The following is a 25,288-nucleotide window of genomic DNA, read 5'->3' as shown; positions in this document are numbered from 1 at the left end:
AGCTGGAAGGGGCGTTGGGGCAAGCTGTCCTAGAGTGGCTAGAAGGTGGGAGGGACGGGTGGCTTGTTTGGGGGGGTCTGTATTTTTAATGCATTTTATTTTATGTAATTGGACTGTCTTATATGTATTTGTTACTGTTTTGTGATGACTTAAACTGGGATTTGTGGTTTGTCCTCATTTGCCTGAAAACTGGTTGAATGGTAGGGTTTGGGGCCCAGCTTTGCTGCTCCTCTCCCTCGTAAAATTGCTGTTACTCTATATACAGCTGTTAATGTTAATTGTTTTGTAAATTGTGTATTGTTTAATAAAAGTATAACCAGGAAAAGAAAAATAGTCTATTGGACTCACACTGATCCCCTGGGAGGGGGTTCAAATTGCAACACTGTTAGCCACTGATATTTACCTCTTCTGTGTCCTTTGTTTGGTTGATCACTTACTTTCCTGTAAGCTCAGAATGTGTATCATTTTCAGGGTGTTAGTTGAGGATGTTCAACAACTCATAAAGAAACAAAAACACACAAATGTGGCTCTTACGCCCCGTGGTACTTCTTTGTATTATGAGATGTATCATCCACTAGAAGAGGTAAGCACTTGTTAAATGTTTTCATTTCTTGTTTATGTAAATGTGTTAAGGGAAAGTGAGTGGTGGAATATATGGTAAACTACAAATTCGCTGATTTAAGATACTTTTCTGGGAAGTTACTACAGGGATTTGCGATGGTAGGTCATATCTGCTAATCTAGTTGAGTTTTTTTGCACTTTCAGGATATATTTAATAAGGTTCCATGTGAGAGATTATTGAAAGTGCACAGACTTGCAGGTATCTTTGTGAAATTGGTTACAAGACAAGGGAGGCGCGGTGGTAGTTTGGCGCACTGACCTTTATACCACTGAGGCCAAGCGCCAGCTCGCGGATGCCTCCTCTTATCGCCCCCTTGACCACGACCCCACCTCCCACCACCAAACCATCATCTCCCAGACCATCCAGGACCTCATCACCTCAGGGGATCTCCCATCCACCGCCTCCAACCTCATAGTCCCACAACCCCGCACCGCCCGTTTCTACCTCCTGCCCAAAATCCACAAACCTGCCTGCCCCGGCCGACCCATTGTCTCAGCCTGCTCCTGCCCCACCGAACTCATCTCCCAATAGCTCGACACGGTCCTGTCCCCTTTAGTTCAAGAACTCCCCACCTACGTTCGGGACACCACCCATGCCCTCCACCTCCTCCAGGATTTTCGCTTCCCCGGTCCCCAACGCCTTATTTTCACTATGGACATCCAGTCCCTGTACACCTCCATCCCCCATCACGAAGGACTCAAAGCCCTCCGCTTCTTCCTTTCCCGCCGCACCAACCAGTACCCTTCCACTGACACCCTCCTTCGACTGACTGAACTGGTCCTCACCCTGAATAACTTCTCTTTTTAATCCTCCCACTTCCTCCAAACTAAAGGAGTTGCCATGGGCACCCGCATGGGCCCCAGCTATGCCTGCCTCTTCGTAGGATATGTGGAACAGTCCATCTTCCGCAACTACACTGGCACCACCCCCCACCTTTTCCTCCGCTACATCGATGACTGTATCGGCGCTGCCTCGTGCTCCCACAAGGAGGTTGAACAGTTCATCAACTTTACTAACACCTTCCATCCCGACCTGAAATTCACCTGGACTGTCTCAGACTCCTCCCTCCCCTTCCTAGACCTTTCCATCTCTATCTCGGGCGACCGACTCAACACAGACATCTACTATAAACCGACTGACTCCCACAGCTACCTGGACTACACCTCCTCCCACCCTGCCCCCTGCAAAAACTCCATCCCATATTCCCAATTCCTTCATCTCCGCCGCATCTGCTCCCAGGAGGACCAGTTCCAACACCGCACAGCCCAGATGGCCTCCTTCTTCAAGGACCGCAGATTCCCCCCAGACGTGATCGACGATGCCCTCCACCGCATCTCCTCCACTTCCCGCTCCTCTGCCCTTGAGCCCCGCTCCTCCAACCGCCACAAGACAGAACCCCACTGGTTCTCACCTACCACCCCACCAACCTCCGCATACAACGTATCATCCGCCGTCATTTCCGCCACCTCCAAACGGACCCCACCACCAAGGATATATTTCCCTCCCCTCCCCTATCAGCGTTCCGCAAGGACCACTCCCTTCGTGACTCCCTTGTCAGATCCACACCCCCCACCAACCCAACCTCCACCCCCGGCACCTTCCCCTGCAACCGCAGGAAATGTAAAACTTGCACCCACACCTCCACACTCACTTCCCTCCAAGGCCCCAAGGGATCCTTCCATATCCGCCACAAGTTCACCTGTACCTCCACACACATCATCTATTGCATCCGCTGCACCCGATGTGGCCTCCTCTATATTGGGGAGACAGGCCGCTTACTTGCGGAACGCTTCAGAGAACACCTCTGGGCCGCCCGGACCAACCAACCCAACCACCCCGTGGCTTAACACTTTAACTCTCCCTCCCACTCCACCGAGGACATGCAGGTCCTTGGACTCCTCCACCGGCAGAACATAACAACACGACGGCTGGAGGAGGAGCGCCTCATCTTCCGCCTGGGAACCCTCCAACCACAAGGTATGAATTCAGATTTCTCCAGTTTCCTCATTTCCCCTCCCCCCACCTTGTCTCAGTCGGGTCCCTCAACTCAGCACCGCCCTCCTAACCTGCAATCCTCTTCCTGACCTCTCCGCCCCCACCCCACTCCGGCCTATCACCCTCACCTTGACCTCCTTCCACCTATCCCACCTCCATCGCCCCTCCCCCAAGTCCCTCCTCCCTACCTTTTATCTTAGCCTGCTTGGCTACTCTCTCTCATTCCTGATGAAGGGCTTATGCTCGAAACGTCGAATTCCCTATTCCTGAGATGCTGCCTGGCCTGCTGTGCTTTGACCAGCAACACATTTTCAGCTACAAGATAGAAAGCAGAGAATTAGGATGCAGGTGATATTTTCTGATAGGTCAAATGTTATAATAAGTAGTGTTTATTGAGAGTTCAAATTTTAACAATTACAAAACATATTAACAAAAACTTATATTTTCAAATTTGAGGACGACAATACATTAATATCTACCCCCTCCCCTCCCCACCCCACCTTCCACTGTCAGCCTTCTGCAGGGACTGCTCACTCCTCCATCACTCCAACGCTTTCTCACTGCACCCATGGCAACCACAGAAGGCGTAACACTTGCCCATTTCACCTCCTCCCTGTTCAAGGTTTCACACACATCTTCCAGGTGAAGTAGCGCTTTATTTGTATTTCGTTGAATCTATTCAGCTTTTTTTCTCGGCTCACAGAGTGGCCCCCTCTGCCTCAGTGGGACCGAATGTGGAAATGGGTGACCACTTTGTGGACCACCTCTGCTCTGTCAGTAGGAAATGACCCAGCCCTCCCAGTCGCTTGCCATTTTAGTAAACCACCATGCTCTCCCACTAAAGTTTCATTCCAGGTCTCACTGCAGTGTTCCAACAAAATACAAATCCAGCTCAAGATTTTCCTATCAGCACTTCAAGGCCTCTCAGACTCAATTCCGCGACTTCAGAGCCGGACTTTTTGGCCTTTTGTCCTCCATTTTCTTACATCCTCTTTCTCCTCCAGCTCTTTCCTCCTATCTGTTCCTCCATTTGGAGCATTCTGGGTAACTCTCTCTTCTGGGCAACCCAAGCCCCTCCAGGCAGGAAGAGCTGTACCTTTAGTGGTGTTTTCATTTGTTCCAAGTTACAGATTTTAACGCAGAAATGTTCCACTGACAATTTGTTTCTTAAATATCGGCCCTGGCAGAAAACTAAGCCTCATTTGCGTCACAGAAGGTGGGTGCATTGTAAATGTTGGTTTATGAGCTTATTTCAGCAGCTTTTTAACTGCGACGGGAAAAATAACTGGAGGGATTTGCTCCCCATCAACAGGTTTAAGCATGATCCTCACGACAGCAAGTTTTTTTTTAGATTAGGTTAGATTACTTACAGTGTGGAAACAGGCCCTTCGGCCCAACAAGTCCACACCGACCCGCCGAAGCGCAACCCACCCATACCCCTACATTTACCCCATTACCTAACACTAGGGGCAATTTAGCATGGCCAATTCACCTGACCTGCACACCTTTGGACTGTGGGAGGAAACCGGAGCACCCGGAGGAAACCCACGCAGACACGGGGAGAAAGTGCAAACTCCACACAGTCAGTCGCCTGAGTCGGGAACTGAACCCGGGTCTCAGGCGCTGTGAGACAGCAGTGCTAACCACTGTGCCAAGTAGCAATGATGATGTTGTCTGTAAAGTATTTTTTTAGGTAAAGTTCCAAATTGGGAGGGAGGGGAGGTTGGAGTTAAGGGGAATGATGTAGCAGTCTTTGGAATTTGTGTAGGGTTAAATTTCAAACTCAATCTCACCAACATTATGTCCCACTACATTCCTAACTTTTTTTTCTCAGCAAGCCTGGCCTTTCCCTCTGTAGGCAAAAGTGGGCACTGCAGATGCTGGAGATCAGAGTCTAGATTAGAGTGGTGCTGGAGAAGCACAGCAGGTCAGGCACCATCCGAGGAGCAGGAAAATCGACATTTTGGGCAAAAGCCCTTCATCAGGAATCCTGTTAGGCTTTTGCCCAAAACATCAATTTTCCTGCTCCTCGGATGTTGTCTTTCCCTCTGTCGACCTTTCAACCATTCATGCAGTTCCAACATTTTTGCCTCAAGGTCAGTTCCACCCAGGAAGATACCTCTCATCCACATTTTTAGCCTCTGCAGAAGCAAATCTCGCTTTCTTAACAGGAGGTTGGCATCGTTGGCTGGGCCAACATTGGTTGCACATCCGTAACTGCCCTCAAGAAGGCGGTAATGAGCTACCTGTTTGAATCACTGCTCTCCATGTCTTGGTAAGTACATCCACAGAGAGCTTTCAGGGGGCATTATCCAGCACCTTCAAGCAGCTCTCGATAGCACATGGAGTGAATCTGAGTGGTTAAAGATTGGCATCTGTGATGCTGGGGAACTCAAGATGGATCGTCCACTCAGCGGTTGAAGATTGCTTCAGCCTTATCTTTTGCACTGGTGTATTGGGCACCCCCACCCCCCATCGTTGAGGATGGGGATATTTATGGAGCCTCCTCCTCCAGTGAACTGTTTAATTGTCCATCACCATTCACAACTGGATTAGGCAGATCTGATCCATTGGGTTATGGAATCGCTTAGCTCTGACTATCACTTGCTTCTCCCACTGTTTGGCACATGCAAGCAGTCAGTCCTGTGTTGCCATACTATTTTCTTGTTAGGTGGGATTGGAAAAGCACAGCAGGTCAGGCAGCATCCGAGGAGCTGGGGAATTGACGTTTCTGGCATAATTCCTGATGAAGGGCTTATGCCCGAAACGTCGATTCTCCTGCTCCTCAGATGCTGCCTGACCTGCTGTGCTTTTCCAGCACCAACTCCCGACTCTAATCTCCAGCATCTGCAGTCCTCACTTTCTCCAGTTTTCCTGGTATGACAGATGCTGCACCTTACATGCTGTTTCACAATTTTCATTGAACCAGGGTCGATCCCTGTGGGTTATGGTAGAATGAGGGATATGCCAGGCCTTGTAGTTACAGATTGTGATGTTGGGAAGTTTCATTCAGATGTCAGTAATATTAGTGTACCGTTTAACTTTAGTAACTTACTACATCAGATATTGCCAAGGATAACGTGAATCAAGTTTAACAAGATAAATTCACCAATCTTGTACTTTCTGATCTCCCTGCTGTAGGAAAGATGTTAGATTAGATTAGACTTACAGTGTGGAAACAGGCCCTTCGGCCCAACAAGTCCACACCGACCCGCCGAAGCGAAACCCACCCATACCCCTACATTACCCCTTACCTAACACTACGGGCAATTTAGCATGGCCAATTCACCTGACCCGCACATCTTTGGACTGTGGGAGGAAACCGGAGCACCCGGAGGAAACCCATGTTGTTAAACTTGAAAAAGTTCAGAAAAGGTTTACAAGGATGTTGCCAGGGTTGGGTTATAGGGAGAGGCTGAATAGGCTGGGGCTGTTTTCCCTGGAGTGTCAGAGGTTGAGGGGTGACATTATAGAGGTTAAGGAAATCATGAGGGGCATGGATAGCCAAAGACTTTGCCACAGAGTAGGGAAATCTAAAACTAGAAGGCTTAAGGTTTAAGGTGAGAGGAAAGGGATCAAAAGGGTCCTAAGGGGTAACTTTTTCATGCAGAGGGTGGTGCATGTCTGGCCTGAGCTGCCAGAGGAAGTGGTGGAGGCACAATTGCAGCTTTTAAAAGGCATCTAGATGGATAAATGAATACGAAGAGTTTAGAGGGATATGGGCCAAATGCTGGCAAATGGGACGAGGTCAGATCAGGATGTCTGTTCAACATGGACTGAAGGGTCTGTTTCCGTGCCGTAAAACTCACTTTTCAGCCTTTATATTTTATGTTTTGTTTCATTTTCCTGTCTTTTAAGATGGCCCCTGAGAGTGGTGACACTAGACAACACATTTCACTTTTTTTGTATCAAGATACATGTGACAAAAAATGAATCAAATAAAAAAAATACTGAGTGCATCATCAGTGAATTAACTTTGAAATATTCAAAATGTAAATTGTCATGTAAATTTGTACAAAGTGACAACTTTAATACTGTACCTCCTTAACTCAAAACCTTATTTGAAAATGTCTACACTTCTTTAATCAGTAAAGGCCTGGCTGGTGAAAAGCTGATGCCCTTTCAGTTCCAACTCGATTTACGTTCTGGCCAACAACTAACATGCTGTAATTCTGAAATTTGAAAATGGAATCTCATCACTCCTCAGTAAAGTGTTTGACAGAGCCAGGTTCACCTGCAATCAGTAAAATACAGATTGCTGGAATAGGTCAAAGGATCAGGTAGTTGGAGTGAACTGATGCGTGGCTGTGGCAGCACTAAGTGCTAATGGATGATGATACTGACCCCGGTGCCAGACAGTCTTGGGATAGAGCATACCTCAGGGGCTGGTGAACCTTCTGCCAGGATGTATTTATGAACAGCAGAATCAGCCATCAAAGGCCAAGAGTTGGTGGATTTCGGACTCAGACCCCAACTGATGCTGTAAATTAGTTTCAACTCAAAAACTTGGCTTGGTAATATGCAGATGATACCAAAGAAGGAAACAGATTTCTGTACAGTTACTCAGAGTCTTGAGCTCTCTGTGGAAAATACTCAAGTGAAGTCATTACTTCCCAGCGTATGTTAAAACAGTGCTTCAGGAAAGTGGGAGCTGGCTGGTTATTTTAAATTACCAGGCACAGTTTAGAGTTTAAGTGACGCCTTTGGATCAGATAGTGGTCTTGACCATTTGTCTGTTAGAGGTATCTGCCCAAACTAAACAGTGACACAAGGTGGTTTTGGTTTCCACACACATAGACTTGAAAACATCATTTCTTGATGGAGCTGTATTTGATGAGCAGAGTGCATTTGGCTGGATCTTCCTGCGAATTGGGCCAGTGTTGATTTCGGAGAGGTCCACACAGGGTTTTCTTCTGTGAGTCCTCGTGATATTCCTCACGCAGTTTTACACTGCTCCCTTAATTCAGTATCCACCCCCAGTCCTGAACGGCGCCACTCATGATCATAGAATAGAATCATAGAATCCCACAGTGTGGAAGCAGGCCATTCAGCCCATCGAGTCCATGCCAATCCTCTGAACAGCATTCCCACTCAGACATACCCCCTACCCTATATCTGTAACCCTGCATCTCCCATGGCTAATCCACCTAGCCTGCACATTCCTAGACAACTTACCTTGTGTTCAAGAACAATGAAGCTGGTGCCAGGATCTTGGGAATTTCACATCGCAGGCTCCATGTTTAAACCGCAGCTACACTCTACGTGCCACACCATCAGCCTGGTCTGAAATAGCCTCCAGGGTTGGTGCCCCGCCCATGGTCTGAAGAAATGCACAGCAATGCACCCTCCCTATTCTGTCATGGTGCGTTCTGCAATCTTCTCTCTGCTCCCTCACAGTAACTCCAATTCTGCCATGGCACCCACCTCCCATCAAGTCTCATGGGGTACCACTCTCACTATTGCATGTAGCATCTCCCCTCAAGCCCGGAGGAAGATGCTTCCTGTTCTAATGCTTTGAGATGGGTTTCAGTCTCTGCACACAAAGTAGCCTGGCAGTAATGCTGCAAAGTCAGGAATTGGTGATCCAAAGTGTGATGTTGAAGTGCTGAAGTGTATTATAACTGAATCTCAAGTGTGCCACAATGAAGTGGAGCATGAAATTCAAGGACAGTCTTCCCAAACACAAAACATTAACTCTGTTTTCTCTCCACAGATACTGCCAGATCTGCTGAGTTTCTCCACCTCTTTCTGTTTTTAGCTCAGAATCTCAGCAAAAATATTTTGCTTTTATTTTAGTTCATGTGAATGAGGTAAAATTAGGTAGCATTGAGATGTTAATGACTACAAACATTAGTAGTCTCACAGCTGGGATTCTCATCTGCCTGATAGGACCTTGGATGGAAAATTGGACATTTTCTTCTCAATGATGAGAACCTCACTTTTCCAATCTCCCTGTATTTTCCACCAATGCCCAGGTGTTCAGCAGCTAGAAAAAGAACCTATCCTTTTCCCTCTAGTCCATTCATCTCCTGAATGGCATATAATTTAAGACAGAAGTTAGTTATGAGCATATCTCAACCAGCTTACAGGACATATCATCTACAAATCCTGTTCGGCAATATCATTGAGTTCTCTTTTTTCACAAAAGCCATCTTAGTTCAGCTGTCTAAAATGAACCTCTGGTCCTCCATTTTGATATGTCCAATTGTTTCATAAATGATTCGAGGATTTTCACCTCCATCACTTCATCTGAGAGTCCTTCCATGTGTCGATCGCTTTGAATGAAGGAATGATGTCCTGCGATCTTACCTTTACCTTTTAATAGATTGGGACCATATCCTTTGGTCTCACTGATGTTTACCTTCACCACAACCCTGACTATCCAGCATCTCTCCGAGTAAACATCTCTTTCAGGCTGAAAAGACCAGTTTATTGCTAGCTGCTATTTCCCTTTGAATGCTCAATTGTTCCCTTTTGTTTTGGTGCCTACAATTCTGTACAGTTTGTCCATCAGTTTCTCTAAGCTATATTCGAATCTCCCCACTTCTTAACTTCCCTCCATCAGAAGTGAGCGTGCTCACCAATGATTACAAAATGTTTGACACAATTTGCAAATCTTTAGGTACTGAAGCAGTCCATGTTCAAATGCAACAGGATCTCGACAACATCCAGGCTTGGTTTACTGGGTAACATTTGCGTCACACAAATGCCAGGCAATGATCTTCTCCAATAAGATACAATCTAACCACCACTCCTTGACATTCAATGATGTTACCATCACTGAATCCCCCATTATCAACATCCTGGGGGTTACCATTGACCAGTAACTCAACTGGACTGGCCAGAAAAATACAACTTTTGGATTACTGTGTTCAATTCGGGTCTTCCTGCTATAGGAAGGATATTGTGAAACTCAAAAGGGTTCAGAAAAGATTTACAAGGATGTTGCCAGGGTTGGACGGTCTTAGTGGTTAAAGCACAGCAGGTTAGGCAGCATCCAAGGAACAGGAAATTCGACGTTTCGGGCCAGAGCCCCTGATGAAGGGCTCTGGCCCGAAACATCGAATTTCCTGTTCCTTGGATGCTGCCTAACCTGCTGTGCTTTAACCAGCAACACATTTTCAGCTCTGATCTCCAGCATCTGCAAACCTCACTTTTTACTTGGACGGTCTTAGTTACAGGGAGAGGTTGAACAGGCTGGGACTGTTTTGCCTGGAGCGTCGGAGGCTGAGGGGTGACCTTGTAGAGGTTTATAAAATCATGAGGGGCATGGATAGGGTAAATAGACAAAGTCTTTTCCCTGGATTGGGGGAGTCCAGAACTAGGGCACATAGGTTTAGGGTGAGAGGGGAAAGATATAAAAGGGACCTAAAGGGCAATTTTTTCACACAGAGGGTGGTACGTGTATGGAATGAGCTGCCAGAGGAAGTGGTGGAGGCTGGTACAATTGCAACATTTAAAAGGTGTCTGGATGGGTATATGAATAGGAAGGATTTAGAGGGATATGGGTGAAGTGCTGGCACATGGGACTAGATTGGGTTGGGATATTTGGTCAGCATGGACGAGTTGGACCGTAGGGTCTGTTTCCATCTCTGTGACATTGGAAAAAGATTAACATTACCAATGCATTCAGGAAGTGAATACCACTCACTCTTATCAATGTCCAACATCTCATTTACCTAAGCCCCGTGTGATTATATTAATTCCTTGCCTTTCCATTTTGATATTTTTTTCCAGATTTATTTGTGGATGTCACAAATTACGAAAGCGTACCCATCTGTCATTGAAAAAATACTTATTGGATCTTCATCTGAGAAGCGACTAATTTATGTGCTAAAGGTAAAGGCTTTCTTCTATTTTGTTTGTGCCCCTTTTTTCCCACCTGAAAGAATGGCCATACCCTTATCTCGTTGCTGCGCTTCTGTGCCCAGGTTTTCAATGGGACCACCTCACCCAGGGGTGCATTGTGGATTGATTGTGGCATCCATGCCCGTGAATGGATATCGCCTGCCTTCTGCCAGTGGTTCATACATTACGTGAGTTTAATCAATCGCAGATTATACATTTTTAATGAATGCGTTCAAACGTATTACAACATACGTCTAGAGCAGGAGGGACTTGAACCCACACAGAGGGAAAAATCCAGTTTGAAAAAAACAGTAATATTTGGAATTGAACGTACTGGTTGTACTGGATTACTGGTGTACAAACGACAGTCCTACAGCATGGAAATAGACCCTTCGGCCCAACTCATCCATGCTGTGTTCCAAATTAAACTAGTCCACTTTGCCTGCATTTGGCCCATATCCCTCTAAACCTTCCCCATTATTTACCCGTCCAAATGTCTTCTAAATGCCATAACTGTACCTGCATCCATCACTTCTTCTGCCAGTTCATTCCATATATGCACCACCCTCTGCATGAAAATGTTGCCCTTCAGGTCTCTCTTAAATCTTTCTCCTCTCACCTTAAACTTATGCCCTCTAGTTTTGAACTCCCCCCACTCTGGGGAAAAGATCTTTGCTATTCAGCTTATCCCTCATGATTTTATAAACCTCGATAAGGTAACCCGTCAACCTCCTACACTCCAGGGAAAAAGGTCCCAGCCTACCTAACCTTTCCTTATAATTCAAACTCTCCAGTCCCAGTAACATCCTTGTAAATCTTTTCTGCATCCTTTCCAATTTAAGAATAACCTTTCTATAGCAGGGTGACCAGAATTGTACACAGTACTCCATAAGTGGCCTCATGAATATCCTGTACAGCCACAACATGATGTCTCAATTCCTATATTCAGTGCTCTGACCAATGAAGGCAAATGTGCAAAATGCCTTCTTCACTACCCTGTCTACCTGCGATTCCACTTTTAAGGAACTACGGACCTGAACCCCCAGGTCTCTCTATTCGACAACATTCCCCAGTGCACTATCATTAACTGGGTAAGTCTTGCCCTGATTGGCCTTACCAAAATGCAACACCTTGCATCTATCTCAATTAAACTTCATCTGCTACTCCTCAGCCCATTGGCCCATCTGATCAAAACCCCGTTGTACTCTTAGACAGCCTAATTCGCGGGTCGGTATACCACCAATTTTGGTGTCATCCACAAACTTACTAACCACACCTACTTTATTCACATCCAAATTGTTTATGTAAATGAAAAACAGCAGTGGACCCACCACCGATCCCTGCGAAACATCGCTGGTAGAAGGACCCCAGCCCAAAAAAAAACTCTCCACCTGTCTCCTACCTTCAAGCCAATTTTGTATCCAATTGACTAGCTCTTCCTGAATCCTACGTGATCTAATTTAATAATCAGTTGACCGTGCAGAAAGTCAGGCCAGAATGCTTCATTCACAATGTTTTTCCTTCTGGCCCTATAGTGGAAGAGCCCTAATAGCTGAGGGGTGACCTTATAGAGGTTTATAAAATCACGAGGGACATGGATAGGATAAATAGACAAAGACTTTGCCCTGATGTGGGGAGTGCAGAACTAGAGGGTATAGGTTTAGGGTGAGAGGGGAAAGATATAAAAGAGACCTAAGGGGCAACTTTTTCACACAGAGGGTGGTACGTGTATGGAATGAGCTGCCAGAGGATGTGGTGGAGGCTGGTACAATTACAACATTTGACAGGCATCTGAATGGGTACATGAATAGGAAGGGTTTAGAGGGATATGGACCAAGTGCTGGCAAGTGGGACTAGATTGGGTTGGAATATCTGGTCAGCATGGACGGGTCTGTTTCCGTTGGGTACATCTCTATGGCTCTACGACTCTATAATAAACAGATTATATGCAAAAACAAAAATGGCTTTCAGATTATATACAAACCCAGGCCTGTTATTCCCCCACCAAAACATAGTAAAGACCAAGTCTCTATGAATTAGAAATTATCTCCAGACAACTGCTGTCAGAAACCCTGGGGAAAGCCCATGAAGAATTGAGATTTGTTTTGAAAAAAAAAGTGGTGAATACTTTTGTTTACTGTTGATAGAAATAATGATGCTTTGCTCAAAAGCCTATTTGCCTGGCAGCACGGGAAAAAAATCAAGCATGGAGTCATAGAGTCATTGAGATGTACAGCATAGAAACAGACCCTTCGGTCCAAGTTGACCAGATATCCTAACCTAATCTGGTCCCATTTGCCAACACTTGACCCATATCCCTTCAAACCCTTCCTATTCATATACCCATCCAGATGCCTTTTAAATGTTGCAATTGTGCCAGCCTCCACCACATCCTCTGGCAGCTCATTCCATACACGCACCACCCTCTGTGTGAAAAAGGTGCCCCTTAGTTCCCTTTTATATCTTTCCCCTGTCTTGAACCTATGCCCTGTAGTTCTGGACTCCCCCACTCCAAGGAAAAGCCCTTGTCTGAAGAGTTTGTTTCCTTTCCATTCAGCATGGAAAGGAGATGTGTCACTATCAATGGGAAAAATGTGGAGATAGGGCAATTAGAGGCAAGAGGTCAGGAGATACAGTAGCTCGGTGGTTAGCACTGCTGCCTCACAGCACCAGGGCCCTAGGTTCAACTCCACCTCGGACGACTGTCTGTGTGGAGTTTGCACATTCTCCCCGTGTCTGTGTGGGTTTCCTCCGGGTGCTCTGGTTTCCTCCCACAGTCCAAAGATGTGCAGGTCAGGTGAATTGGCCGTGCTAAATTGCCTGTAGTGTTAGGTGCATCAGTCAGAGGGAAATAGCTCTGCGCAGGTTACTCTTCGGATGGTTGGTGTGGACTGGTTGGGCCGTAGGGCCTGTTTCCACACTGTAGGGAATCTAATCTAAACACTACCCTCAGGAATATATCCCACTGGAAGAGGAAACCCTACAATTTACAGAAGGATCTTGATTATCCGAATGTCATGGGCATGAAATAGTTTGTTTGGATAAACAAATGTTTGGATATCGAATGCCAGATAACACAGTTTAGCCAAGCATCGGGACCTTGCGATCTTGTTCAGATAATCTGAAGTTCGGATAATCAAGGTTCCTCTGTACTGAGCACACAGTGAAGCCAGTAACACAGTGGCAGTCACTGGTCACATTCCTGATTGTTCTTGAGACGCCAGTGAATCCTCCAATGTAAGTATAAACAATTCAAGGTTCCTTAAGATCCCACAATTTGTTGAAATTATGCAGCTGAAGAAACAATCTTCGTGGGGAGAGAATCTTGGGTGGCATTTGCTATGGGGTGGTACAGTGGCTCAGTGGTTAGCACTGCTGCCTCATCGCACCAAGGACCCAGGTTTGATTCCAGCCTCGGGCAACTGTCTGTGTGGAGTTTGCACTTTCTCCCTGTGTCTGCGTGGGTTTCCTCTGGGTGCTCCGGTTTTCCTCCCACAATCCAAAGGATGTGCAGGTCAGGTGAATTGGCCATGCTAAATTGCCCCATAGTGTTCAGGGATGCCTAGGTTTGGCAGGGGTAAGGGAATTTGGCAGGGGTAAATATAGGATAATGGGGTAGGGAAATGGGTCTGGGTGGGTTGCTCTTCGGAGGGTCGGTGTGGACTTGTTGGGCCAAAGGGCCTGTTTCCACACTGTAGGGATTCTATTCTGTGATATAGGGCCCACTTTGTCTCATGCATATACAAAGTGCTCAGCTGTAAGGTGAGAAACAATATTGTTGGGAACCAGCAGATCTTCCCTGAGCAGTCGGTGCAGATATTTATTAGTTTCATCTGATCAATCTATAATCTCTTAGAGTTCTCCCTCTTTCTAAGGTACAGTCTTCCCAAACTCCAACCAACAGGTTAGTTCAGTGATCTAGAGTTATAAAGCATGGAAACAGGCCCTTTAGCCTTATTCCTGATGAAGAGCTTTTGCCTGAATCATTGACTCTCCTGCTCCTTGGATGCTGCCTGACCTGCTGCGCTTTTCCAGCACCACACTCTTTACTCTAATCTCCAACATCTGCAGTCCTCACTTTCGCCTTTGGCCTAACTAGTCCATGCTGACCACATTTCCTAAACTGAACTAATCCCATTTCCCTGTGATTGGCCCATACTTCTCCAAACCTTTCCTCCACATGTGCCTGTCCAAATGTCATTTAAATGTTGTAATTGTACCCACTTTAACACTTCCTGTGTCAGCTAGCTCCATATACACACTGCCTTCTGTATGAAGAAGTTGTCCCTCAGGTCCCTTTTAAATCTTGTCCCTCTCACCTTAGACCTATGCCCTTTTGTTTTGGACTCCCTTACCCTGGGAAAAAGGCTATTCACCTTATCTATGCCCGTTATGATTTTATAAACCTCTATAAAGGTCACCCCTCAGTTTCCAGGGGAAACATTAAACATTTGGGAGGCCTAGACAGATAGATTCATGACTATCTATCCCCAAGCCCTAACATTAACTGTATTAGTCGTGCCTTGATTTGCCTCACCAAAATGCAACGCTTCACATTTATCTAAATTAAACAGCATCTGCCGTACTTTGGCTATGAGTGTTGAATGGGTGAGTAGAACCCACTTTTGACATCCCCTCCCGCCCCAATCCTGCTTTGCAAAGCTCCTCAGATTTGTTAAAAATAAATGCAAAACTATTTTTCCACACAAAACGTTTTGAGAATGTGGAATACACTATCTCAGAAGATCACAGATGTGAAGCTAAAGAGATATTCTAAGAAACAAATACTTACCTGTAAATATGAGATATTGATGTGGAATTAAAACAAGCTTCTACCGTTAGTAAATTGGTTAAACAAGTCGAATAGTTTGCACAATTCTATCGCAGCCTCTATTCCTTGCACATCCTAAATAGATTCGAGCCGTTTATACCTGTCTCTGGTTTCAGTTAATGGTCTTTTGGGAGGGTAACAAATGTTAAAGCATTGGATCTGTCATGTTTTAGCTGGTCACTGCACAGAACAGGGTCCTCACTAACATCCTGAAATCGTTCGAAATATATGTTCTCCCCGTCTGGAACGTCGATGGCTATGAGTATTCATGGACAACTGTAAGTATTTGAGTTCATTGTTAACTTTAGATTTAGTGTGATAACTGCATTCGGAGTAAATCTATGGAGAGAAACTCATGATTAAGTGAATGTTTTTCTCATAATTGTCTCATCTTAAAACCACATGCAGTTCTGATAAGGGTAAGGGGAGTGTTTAAAAAGGCCTACCAGTGAAGGGTGTTTCTACCAGATGTGGAGGAGGTCACAGCTCCCCCACTTTTTTAACCCCTTCTCAGTCAGTTGCAACTTTTTTTTTAACATGTGGCCTTCAGACTTCAATTAAACTTAGTCATCCAGATCAAACACGGAGAAAATCCAATTCCAAGGTTTTCTTGAGTGAAAGAAATAATTATTGTAATGATTGAATCCTACAATCTCTTTTTTTTTTGATTCTTTTAAGTCAAAAATAATTTGAAGCAAATAGAACTCTGTTCAGTGAGCCACTTAACAAAAGGTCATTGGCCCTTTGACATTAGCTCTGTTTCTCTCTCTACAGATGCAACCTGATCTGCATCATTTTATAGTATTACTTCACCATCTACAGCATTTTACTTTGTCAAAGAAAACTGCTCAGGGTTAGTTTTCCTATGGAAAACATATATATAAAAGGAACTTAACTGGTAATATCTTTGCAAGGCCTTTGGTGTTGTGATTGAATTCATACGGATTCATCATTAGAGAAGGATACCTTCTCAAGTTTAACGACATCCTTTGTTTGCCTATGTTTACCAGGTCAACATAGTCATGCTCCATTTTCTTAATGGAACCATGGGATGTGGGCATCACTAGCTAAACCAGCATTTATCTAGCTAAACCAGCATTAACCTCCCTCCCATTTATCTCTCAGCCCCGACCCGCAAGCCTCGTTCCTGATTAAGGGATTTTGCCCGAAACTTAGATTTTCCTGCTTCACAGATGCGGCCTGACCTGTTGTGCTTTTCCAGCACCACACAATCTCAACTCTGATCTCCAGTATCTGCAGTACTCACTTCCTCCTTTGTTGTCCAGAGGACAGTTAAGAGGGAATCACATTACTGTGAGTCTGGACTCACTTATATGCCTGTCCAGAAAAAGACAGCAGATGGGAAGGTGATGGCCTCGTGGCATTACCACTGGACTATTAATTCAGAAACCATGGTAATGTTCTGGGAACCTGGGTTCAAATCCTGCCATGGCAGATAATGGGTTTTGAATTCAACAAATATCTGGAATTAGGAATCTAATGAAGACTATGAAATGACTGTTGGAAAAACCCATCTGGTTCACCAGAACAGGAAACTGCCATCCTTACCTGGTCTAGCCTACATGTGACTCCAGACCCAGAGCAATGTGGTTGACTCTTAACTGCCCTCTGGGAAATTAGGGATGGGCCATAAATGCTGACCTGGGCAGTGACGCCCATGCCCTTGAGTGAATTATTTTTAAAATTTCCTTGCTTCAAGAGACATTAGTGAACCAGACATGTTTTTACAACAATGGTGCCATTACACTGGGTTTTAGTTCCAGACTTCTACTCAGATTTCATCATTAGGCAGGGTGGGAACCCATTTGATACCATATCCCCAGAACATGCACCTGGGTTTCTGAATTACCAATCCAGTGACATTACCATGACACCACTGCCTCCACTGAGGCTATGTTAAAACAAAATCCCCTATCTTGGACTTGGATGTTGGTGAGGCCTTTTGGAGTACTGAGCACAGTCCTGGCCACCCTGCTATAGGAAGGATATTAAATTGGAGAGGGTGCTGAATAGATTTACCAGGACCTGGGATTGGAAGGTTTGAGTTATGGGGAAGAGGCTGGGACTTTTTTCACTGGAGTGTAGGGGATTGAAGGGTGACCTTGTGGCGGTTTCTAAAATCATGAGGGATATTGATAAGTTGAAGAGCAAAGCTCTTTTCCCTAGGATTGGAGAGTTCAAAACTAGAGGGTGAGAAGGTGAGAAGGGAAAGATTTGAAAGGGACCTGAGGGGCAACCTTTTCACACAGAAGGTCGTTCTTATGTGGAATGAACAGCCAGAGGAAGGTCAATGCAGGTTTGGTACAACATTTAAAAGACATTTTGAGAGGTATATGAATAGGCAAGTTTTAGAGGGACATCCGCCAAACGCTGGCAAATGGGATCAGTTTAGCTTGGGACATTTGGTTGGCATGGACGAGTTGGACCGAAGAGTCTGTTTCTGTGCTGTATGACTCTACGACAAAACAAAATGTTGTGAATTGAATGTTTCAGACCCGCTTCTGGAGGAAGAACCGCTCCAAATATAATGGGGATCAATGTGTAGGAACGGATCTGAACCGGAACTGGGATGCGAGCTGGTGTGGTGAGCTATCTAAAGATTTCAAAGCACAAAGCTTCATCCAAGTATTGCTTCTCACGTTTACTTTGAGTAATTTGTTTCCACCTTAGTAAGAATTAAAGTGACATTGCCAGGAAGTCTGTGTAACCAGTTTCAGGTGTGTGCGCAGTCTGCTGTTGTAGTGGTAAGTGAAACTACTCTCTGTGTTCCGACAACAAGTCGGAAGGAGACAATCTTTCACCCAGTCAGGTATGATTGAAACCAGGTTAAACACGCCAAAGCAACAGATTTTATTAATGAAATGCAGTAGACAAAGAATTGGCAATCAATAAAAACACCCAGGAAGTTTCAAATTCACTGTACACGAGGCTGACTTTACTATTTACTACTGACTTTACTAAGGGGTGGCAAGGTGGCTCAGTGGTTAGCACTGCTGCCTCACAGTGCCAGGGATCCTGGTTCAATTCCTGCCTTGGGCGACTGTCTGTGTGGAGTTTGTACATTCTCCCCATGTCTGCGTGGGTTTCCTCCCATAATCCAAAGATGTGAGGGTTAGCTGAATTAGTCAGGGGTAAATGTAGGGGAATGGGTGTGGGTGGGTTATTCTTTGGAGGGTCAGTGTGGACTTGTTGGGCTGAAGGGCTTGTTTCCACACTGCTGGGACTGTTTCTATATTGTCGGGAATCTAATCTAATCAATTGGCGAGAATTGAAAGAAGCAGTTCCCAATCTCTGGAACAATTGTCACTTCTGATGTAGAGCAGCAGGAAATGGAGCCATGAATCGTGACTGTACAGTGCAAATAGCGAACCTTTTTTTGAGAAAACATTTGCTAGAGAATAAAAATGACTTCATCATATAAAGGAGGGGAAGCACTTGTTACAGAAGATGATGCTTAATTGGCCGCTATGATGTCATTGGTAATTGATGATTGCACTGGCCAGAATATTGAACATGGGGTTAAAAAGATTAGGGTTAAGTAACAGTCAAAATAAAGCTGTATTTTATCCAAAACTCTCAGGACTGAGCAAGAAATTTCTGGTTCTTATCTATGCAATCCCTCAAGTGGCTTTGTTGGGTTTCAAACGAACATACGAACCAGGAGCAGGGGTAGGCCGTCTGGTCCTTCGAGCCTGCTCCGCCCATTCAATAAGATCATGGCTGATCTTTTTGTGGACTCAGATCCACTCACCCCACCTGCTCACTGTATCCCTTAATTCCTTTACTGTTTAAAAAATTATCTATCTTAGCTGTAAAAGCGTTTACTGAAGTAGCATTAACTACTTCACTGGGCAGGGAATTCCATCGATGTACAACCCTGTGGGTGAAGAAGGTCCTTCTCAATTCAGTCCTAAATCTGCTCCCTCTAATCTTGAGGCTTTACCCTCTTGTTCTAGTTTCACCTGCTGGTGGAAACATCCTCTCTACTTCTATCTTATCTATTCTCTTCATCATTTTATATATTTCTATAAGGTCTCCCCTTATTCTTCTAAATTCTAATGAATATAATCCCAGTCTACTCAGTCTCTCCTCATAAGTCAACCCCCTCAACACCTCCTGTGCACCCGCTCTAGTGCCAGTACATCCTTTCTCAAATAAGGAGTCCAAAAATGTATACAGTACACCAGCACCCTGTACAGCTGCAACATAACCTCCCTGCTTTTAAACTGAATCCCTTTAGCAATGAAGGACAAAGGTCCATTTGCCTTCTTAGTTACCCAGTGTTCCTACAGAGCAACGTTTGGTGATTCATTGCCATTGACTTTGTGCTAATGATGATTTGGAGATGCCGGTGTGTACAAAGTTAAAAATCACAGAACACCAGGTTATAGTCCAACAGGTTTAATGGAAGCACTAGCTTTCGGAGCCTGATGAAGGAGGGTGCTCTGAAAGCTTTGCTTCCATTTAAACCTGTTGGACTATAACCTGGTGTTGTGTGATTTTTAACTTTGTGCTAATGAGTCAGTGACCCAAAAGCTCATGTTCAAATCTATTAATATATCACTGATCAGGTCCAACAGTTTAGTTGATCAGGATACATATATGAACAGAGACATTAATAAGTGATTAGTTTATGCCAGCCCAGTCTGTTGTGCCCGTGGGTGTAGAGAACATACCTCAAGGCCCTGAAGCAGTACCACCAACGCTGCCTGCATGAGATCCTGCAAGTCTGCTGGGAAGAAAGACGCACCAACATCAGTGTCCACGCCCTGGCCAACGTCGCCAGCATCGAGGCAATGACCACCCTAGTCAGCAATGGGCTAGGCACATCGTCCCCGTGACCAACACGAGACTCCCCAAGCAGGTGCTCCGCTCCCAGCCCTGAAGCTGCAGGCAAGCCCCAGGTGGACAGAGGAAGTGCTTCAAGGATATCCTCAAGGCCTCACTGTGGAAGTGCAGCATTCCCACAGACACCTGGGAATCACTGGCCCAAGACCATCTAAAATGGAGGAGGAGCATCTGGGAAGGCATCCAGCACCTCGAGACTTGCCATTGGGAAAAAGCAGAAGCCAGATGCAAATAGTGAAAGGAGCGCGCTACCACACCAATGCCCATCCCTTCCCATGATCACCTTCTGCCCCAAGTGTAATAGGGCCTACGGTTGCCTCGTTTGTCTGTACAGACACCCTGAGAGTGGAAGGGAATCGTCCTCGTCCATGAGGAACCACCGTTGAATGGACTGATAAAACTCTGAACGACAAAGACAAGAAATGACAGAAATAAATAGCAAAGAGAATATTGGGAGAGAAGATCTGAAAGAGAGAATGTGTAGTACTGAGAGAAATAATGACACAAAATATAATACAGGAAGTTATAACAGAATTACTTACTGGAAAAAGAAAGAAATAATCAGAAAATCAAAAGGAACACAAATAAGTACTGAGAGAAAATAATCAAATTTTTCCTTTAGCCAACAGTTGCTATTCCAGTATAGATTGTGTTTCTTTTTATACATTTATGGGATGTGGGTGTCACTGGCTGGGCCCAGCGTTTATTGCCCATCCCTAGTTGCCCCTTGAGAAGGTGGGGGTGAGCTGCCTTCTTGAACCGCTGCAGTTCACGTGCTGTAGGTTTACCCACAATCCCCTGAGGGAGGGAATTCCAAACTTTTGATCCAGCGACAGTGAAGGAAAGGCTTTACGTTTCCATCTCAGGACGGTGGGTGACTTGGAGGGAACTCGCAGATTATGTCACACATTCAGAGAAAATCCCTCAGGAAATTGAATGTTTCTGTGGGCAGTTTCACTTTGCATGGAACCTACTGAAAGTCTGCAAAAAAAATTGGACACTTTGGATGATTCTGACAGGATTAAGTAAAATAATTACACGGTCAATAAAGTATTAGGTACACAGTCTACCTCCCAAATAACTATTAAACTGACCCAATATTTACTTCACACACTGCTAAACACAACTCCTCCAGGCCCATTACATGTCCCAGACCCTGACCTGACACTTCTGGGATTATAATTCCCTCCTGGGGATTGGCTATCCATTCCTTGCCACAGGACGCGACATCCCTTGCTCCCAGGATCCTACATTCCACCAGCCTATCCCACCCTCAACACATCCAGAACCCTGAACCACACAACTTATAGCAGACCCCCATATTCCCCCCTCAAATTGGCTTTCATTGCTGGAGAAACCCAGCAGGTCTGGCACATCTGTCGGAGGGAGAAACAGAGCTAATGTTTCCAGTCAGTGACCCTTCTTCAGAAGTGAAAAATCCAAAACCTGTTGGTTATGAAGAAAGTTCACTGACCAGCAAATCCACAGGAGAACATCTGGCATATGATCATTTGTTTGTGTGTCAAATTCACACTCCTAAAACATTCAGCGTCACTTAGTAGAGTTCATTCCTCTGATTATTGAGAGCACATGGTACCATAAAATGCTGAGCAATCTGTATTACTAGGAGAATCGACTCATGAAAATTGATACAATATTTTCATAAAACAACAAATATTTCATACAAGAATTTTCTAATTACTCTACATGTTAAACAGCAAATGTCTGCAACTGATTTAAGATGGCGCAGGAATCTCTATACACTGTCCTTCATTTATTAGCATTTTTAACATTAATGGGAATTCTATGGTTAGTCTGCATCCTATGCTCATTTTGGCTATTTTCATGTCCAGGCCCTGGAGCATCAAATGACCCATGCAGTGATACATATTGTGGACGTTATCCCGAGTCTGAACCAGAGGTGAAAGCTGTAGCTGCCTTCATCAGGAAGAGATTAGATCACATCATAAGCTACATTTCAATACATTCATACTCTCAAATGGTTATGTTTCCATATTCCTACAAATTTTCTAAATCTAAGGATCATGATGAATTGGTAAGTGATTTACTCAAATATCCACATGATGTTGTATGCACGTGGGTGCACGTGAAATGGCAGCCTAATTGTGTAAAACTGTGTGGGTGAACTAACATCCAGAATCTCTCTGTTCTCCAGAATTATGTGGCATGGAAGGCAGTCACTGCCGTCAGGTCAGTACATGGCACCAGCTACAGTTTTGGAAACTCAGCAAAAACGATCTGTGAGTATGGCTGTTCGATTTTTAAAATTAGGGAGATTGAGGAAATCAGTTCGCAAGGCAGATATTATGGCAGTCGGGCGACTAAAAGTTCTTGAAGATAAAAATTGGTTTCCACTCAGAATGATATAGCACAGAGAGACAGTCTGTTAGGCCCAGCGTGATGGCTCTTTGGAGCAGTTAACCAGTTAGTCCCACTCCCCTAGCGCAATACCCATAGCCATGTAAATGTTAGCACTAACCCAGGTTCAAATATCTCTTCTGGATGCTTGCACCACTCTTAAGTTGCTTCACAACACACTGTATAAAAACTTTCCCTCATGTTGACCCTGGGATCTTTCGCCAGTTGCCTTAAACACATGGGGGTAGAAATTCATCTCAAATAGGTGGCACAAAACAGACCCTATTAGACCAGCCAACCATTGTATGTAGCTGCTGCTTTTCAGTGAATGTCAGGTGCTGTGCAGAAAATGCTGACTGAGAAAGACATTTTCAACCTTTTACATAAAGCAAAGAACTGTGGACGCTGGAGATCTTTGTTCTTCAGCTGTAGCCTTTTACATGGACTTTCTTGCTTGCTTTCCCATCTGCAAACCTGCCTTCCAAATTGCTCAAACAAATCTCCTCTCTTTAAAAGATTCCTGATGAAGGGCTTATGCCCGAAACGTCGAATTTCCTATTCCTTGGATGCTGCCTAACCTGCTGTGCTTTAACCAGCAACGCATTTTCAGCTGGAGATCTTTGGCCAGTTTAAGAGTTTTGGCATTTCTTTTAAAAGTGACACTAACTGTGCGCAAGGAAACATAGCGGGAAAGCTGTTTAAAATCTCTAACAGAATGGACCTTTCCAGAGTAAATCTCTGTCTTAAGAGAATGGATAACTTATTGGTACTGAGCATTTGATTAATGTCTGAACTCTATCATTACTTTATCGCAGAGGGAACAGAAAATCAGATCAAAATTATTGATCATTTAAATGATGCAAGACAGAAGAAATCCAGATTTACAATCATTAAATCTGTCAATAACCTTAGAAAACCAAAGTTTGCAAAGATTTAATTGATGACTATCAATCAAAATAACATTGTGACTATTTATTACTTGAGGTGGCTGTAATGTATTTTTGCTTTCAAGAGAGAAACATTAGATTTAAGTGCAAGTCCAACAGAAGCTGGCAAGTTTTCTAATGGAAAAATAAATCTGCCAGATTCCAACTTTTCCAATTAAGTTGGTCGACACTGAGGCAGTGTCTATCTGGTCTTGCCAGAGAATCTGTGTTCATCCTGCTCTCAGTGACACCACCCCATCCCACCCAAGGATCTATCCTTGGCCCCCATCCTATTTCTCATTTACTTGCTGCTCCTCAGGGACAGCAACTGTAAACATTACATCAGGTGACACATTTCCACTGACAACATCCTAATCGACCTCTCCCTGATCTCTTCATTGTCTAATTTCTCAAATGGCCAGTTCCAATCTTCCCTTTCTGGTTGAGCAGGAATTTCCTCTGACTACATATGACTGAGGCTGAAGTCATTCTCTTTGATCAGTGCCACAAACTCTGTTCCCTAGCCCATCAAGTCTTCCCACCAAACCCCCACCACAGCAATTATCTTTGCTCCTTCTAGGTTTGACTATTCCAACATATTCCTGGCTACATAAACTTGTGTTTGTCTATTACCTGTATCCCAACTCACTCCAGAGTTGGTATTGATGTATGTGGTTAGTAAGAGTCAGAGGTGATGTATGTAATTAGTTCCAGTGTCAGTGTTGATATCTGTGTAGTTAGTTACGGAGTTGCTCCGAAAGCTAGTGTGCTTCCAATTAAACCTGTTGGACTATAACCTGGTATTGTGTGATTTTTAACGTTGACGTATTTAGTTAGTTATAGAGTCAGTGGTGATCTGTGCAGTTAGTTGTCTGGTGCATGAGTATATCACAACCATCAATGATTCATAAAGCTAGTTGTATTTTGCCCTTTGACTTGACCTATCAATGTCTCTTTGGTTTGTGCTTCCATCTATATTAATTACTATACTACAAATCATCATGTCAGACAAACAAGGATATATGACTCTTTATTTTATTATCTATAAACACAGTAAAGATCATTCTGTGACACCACGAGTCACTTTATGAGTAAGTATGCATTGTCCCTATTCCATGTTTTCTACTGCCTAACCAATCTACTAAACCTATATTTTGCCATTGATTCCATGTGCCTTTTGTTCACAATTGTTTACTTGTTACTTTTTTGAATGCCTTCAGATGTCAATACAAACCACAACCTTCAATGTGCTCATCTGCTAATTTAGCAGCATCCTCAAAAAATTAATTTGGTTTGTTAGACATGACAGAGGGAGTCACAGACAAGTCAAATATTGACTTCACTTTCATACACCTGCACTTCTATGGGCAGGCAAGCAGGAACTAGAATATAAACCAGCCTTTCCAGCTCTTGAACAACAGAAAAGGTCAATCATAAGGTCTTCATTGGTGCTGTGGCTGAGCTTGGTTAACTCAACCCAGGCGTGGAGCTGAAATTGGAATCTGTATGGCTCAACGACTCTGGATTAATTTATCGACCTGTCACATGATCCTATATTTTGGGATAGTGTTTAAGTAACAATGGCTAGCAAATTAAAATAGATTTCTAAATCTCCCTCTCATCATTGTAACAGATTTATCCAGTGGATGTTCAGATGACTGGGCGTATGACTTGGGCATCAAATATTCATTTACCTTTGAACTTCGCGACACTGGGACATATGGCTTTTTACTTCCAGCTTCCTTCATAAAACCAACTTGTGAAGAAGCTACAGCTGCTGTGAGCGAGATTCTACACTATATTGTCCAAACGATTTGA

At 44.4% G+C, this 25,288-nt stretch overlaps 1 protein-coding gene across 1 annotated transcript; it reads left to right on the top strand.

Annotated features, from left to right (window-relative positions):
• Nucleotides 1-454: 454 nt before the first annotated feature.
• LOC132820896 (carboxypeptidase B2-like) lies at nt 455-25,288 on the top strand. Its single transcript, XM_060833253.1, has 8 exons — nt 455-583; nt 10,355-10,456; nt 10,549-10,653; nt 15,470-15,574; nt 17,811-17,901; nt 22,019-22,221; nt 22,342-22,426; nt 25,104-25,288. Exons 1-8 carry the CDS (start codon nt 455-457, stop codon nt 25,286-25,288), a joined length of 1,005 nt encoding a protein of 334 aa, XP_060689236.1.

The sequence above is a fragment of the Hemiscyllium ocellatum genome, chromosome 12, assembly GCF_020745735.1.
Source record: "Hemiscyllium ocellatum isolate sHemOce1 chromosome 12, sHemOce1.pat.X.cur, whole genome shotgun sequence".
Taxonomy (NCBI): Eukaryota; Metazoa; Chordata; class Chondrichthyes; order Orectolobiformes; family Hemiscylliidae; genus Hemiscyllium; species Hemiscyllium ocellatum.
Note: the sequence above shows the minus strand (reverse complement) of the source record. Positions and strands in the feature narration are given on the sequence as shown.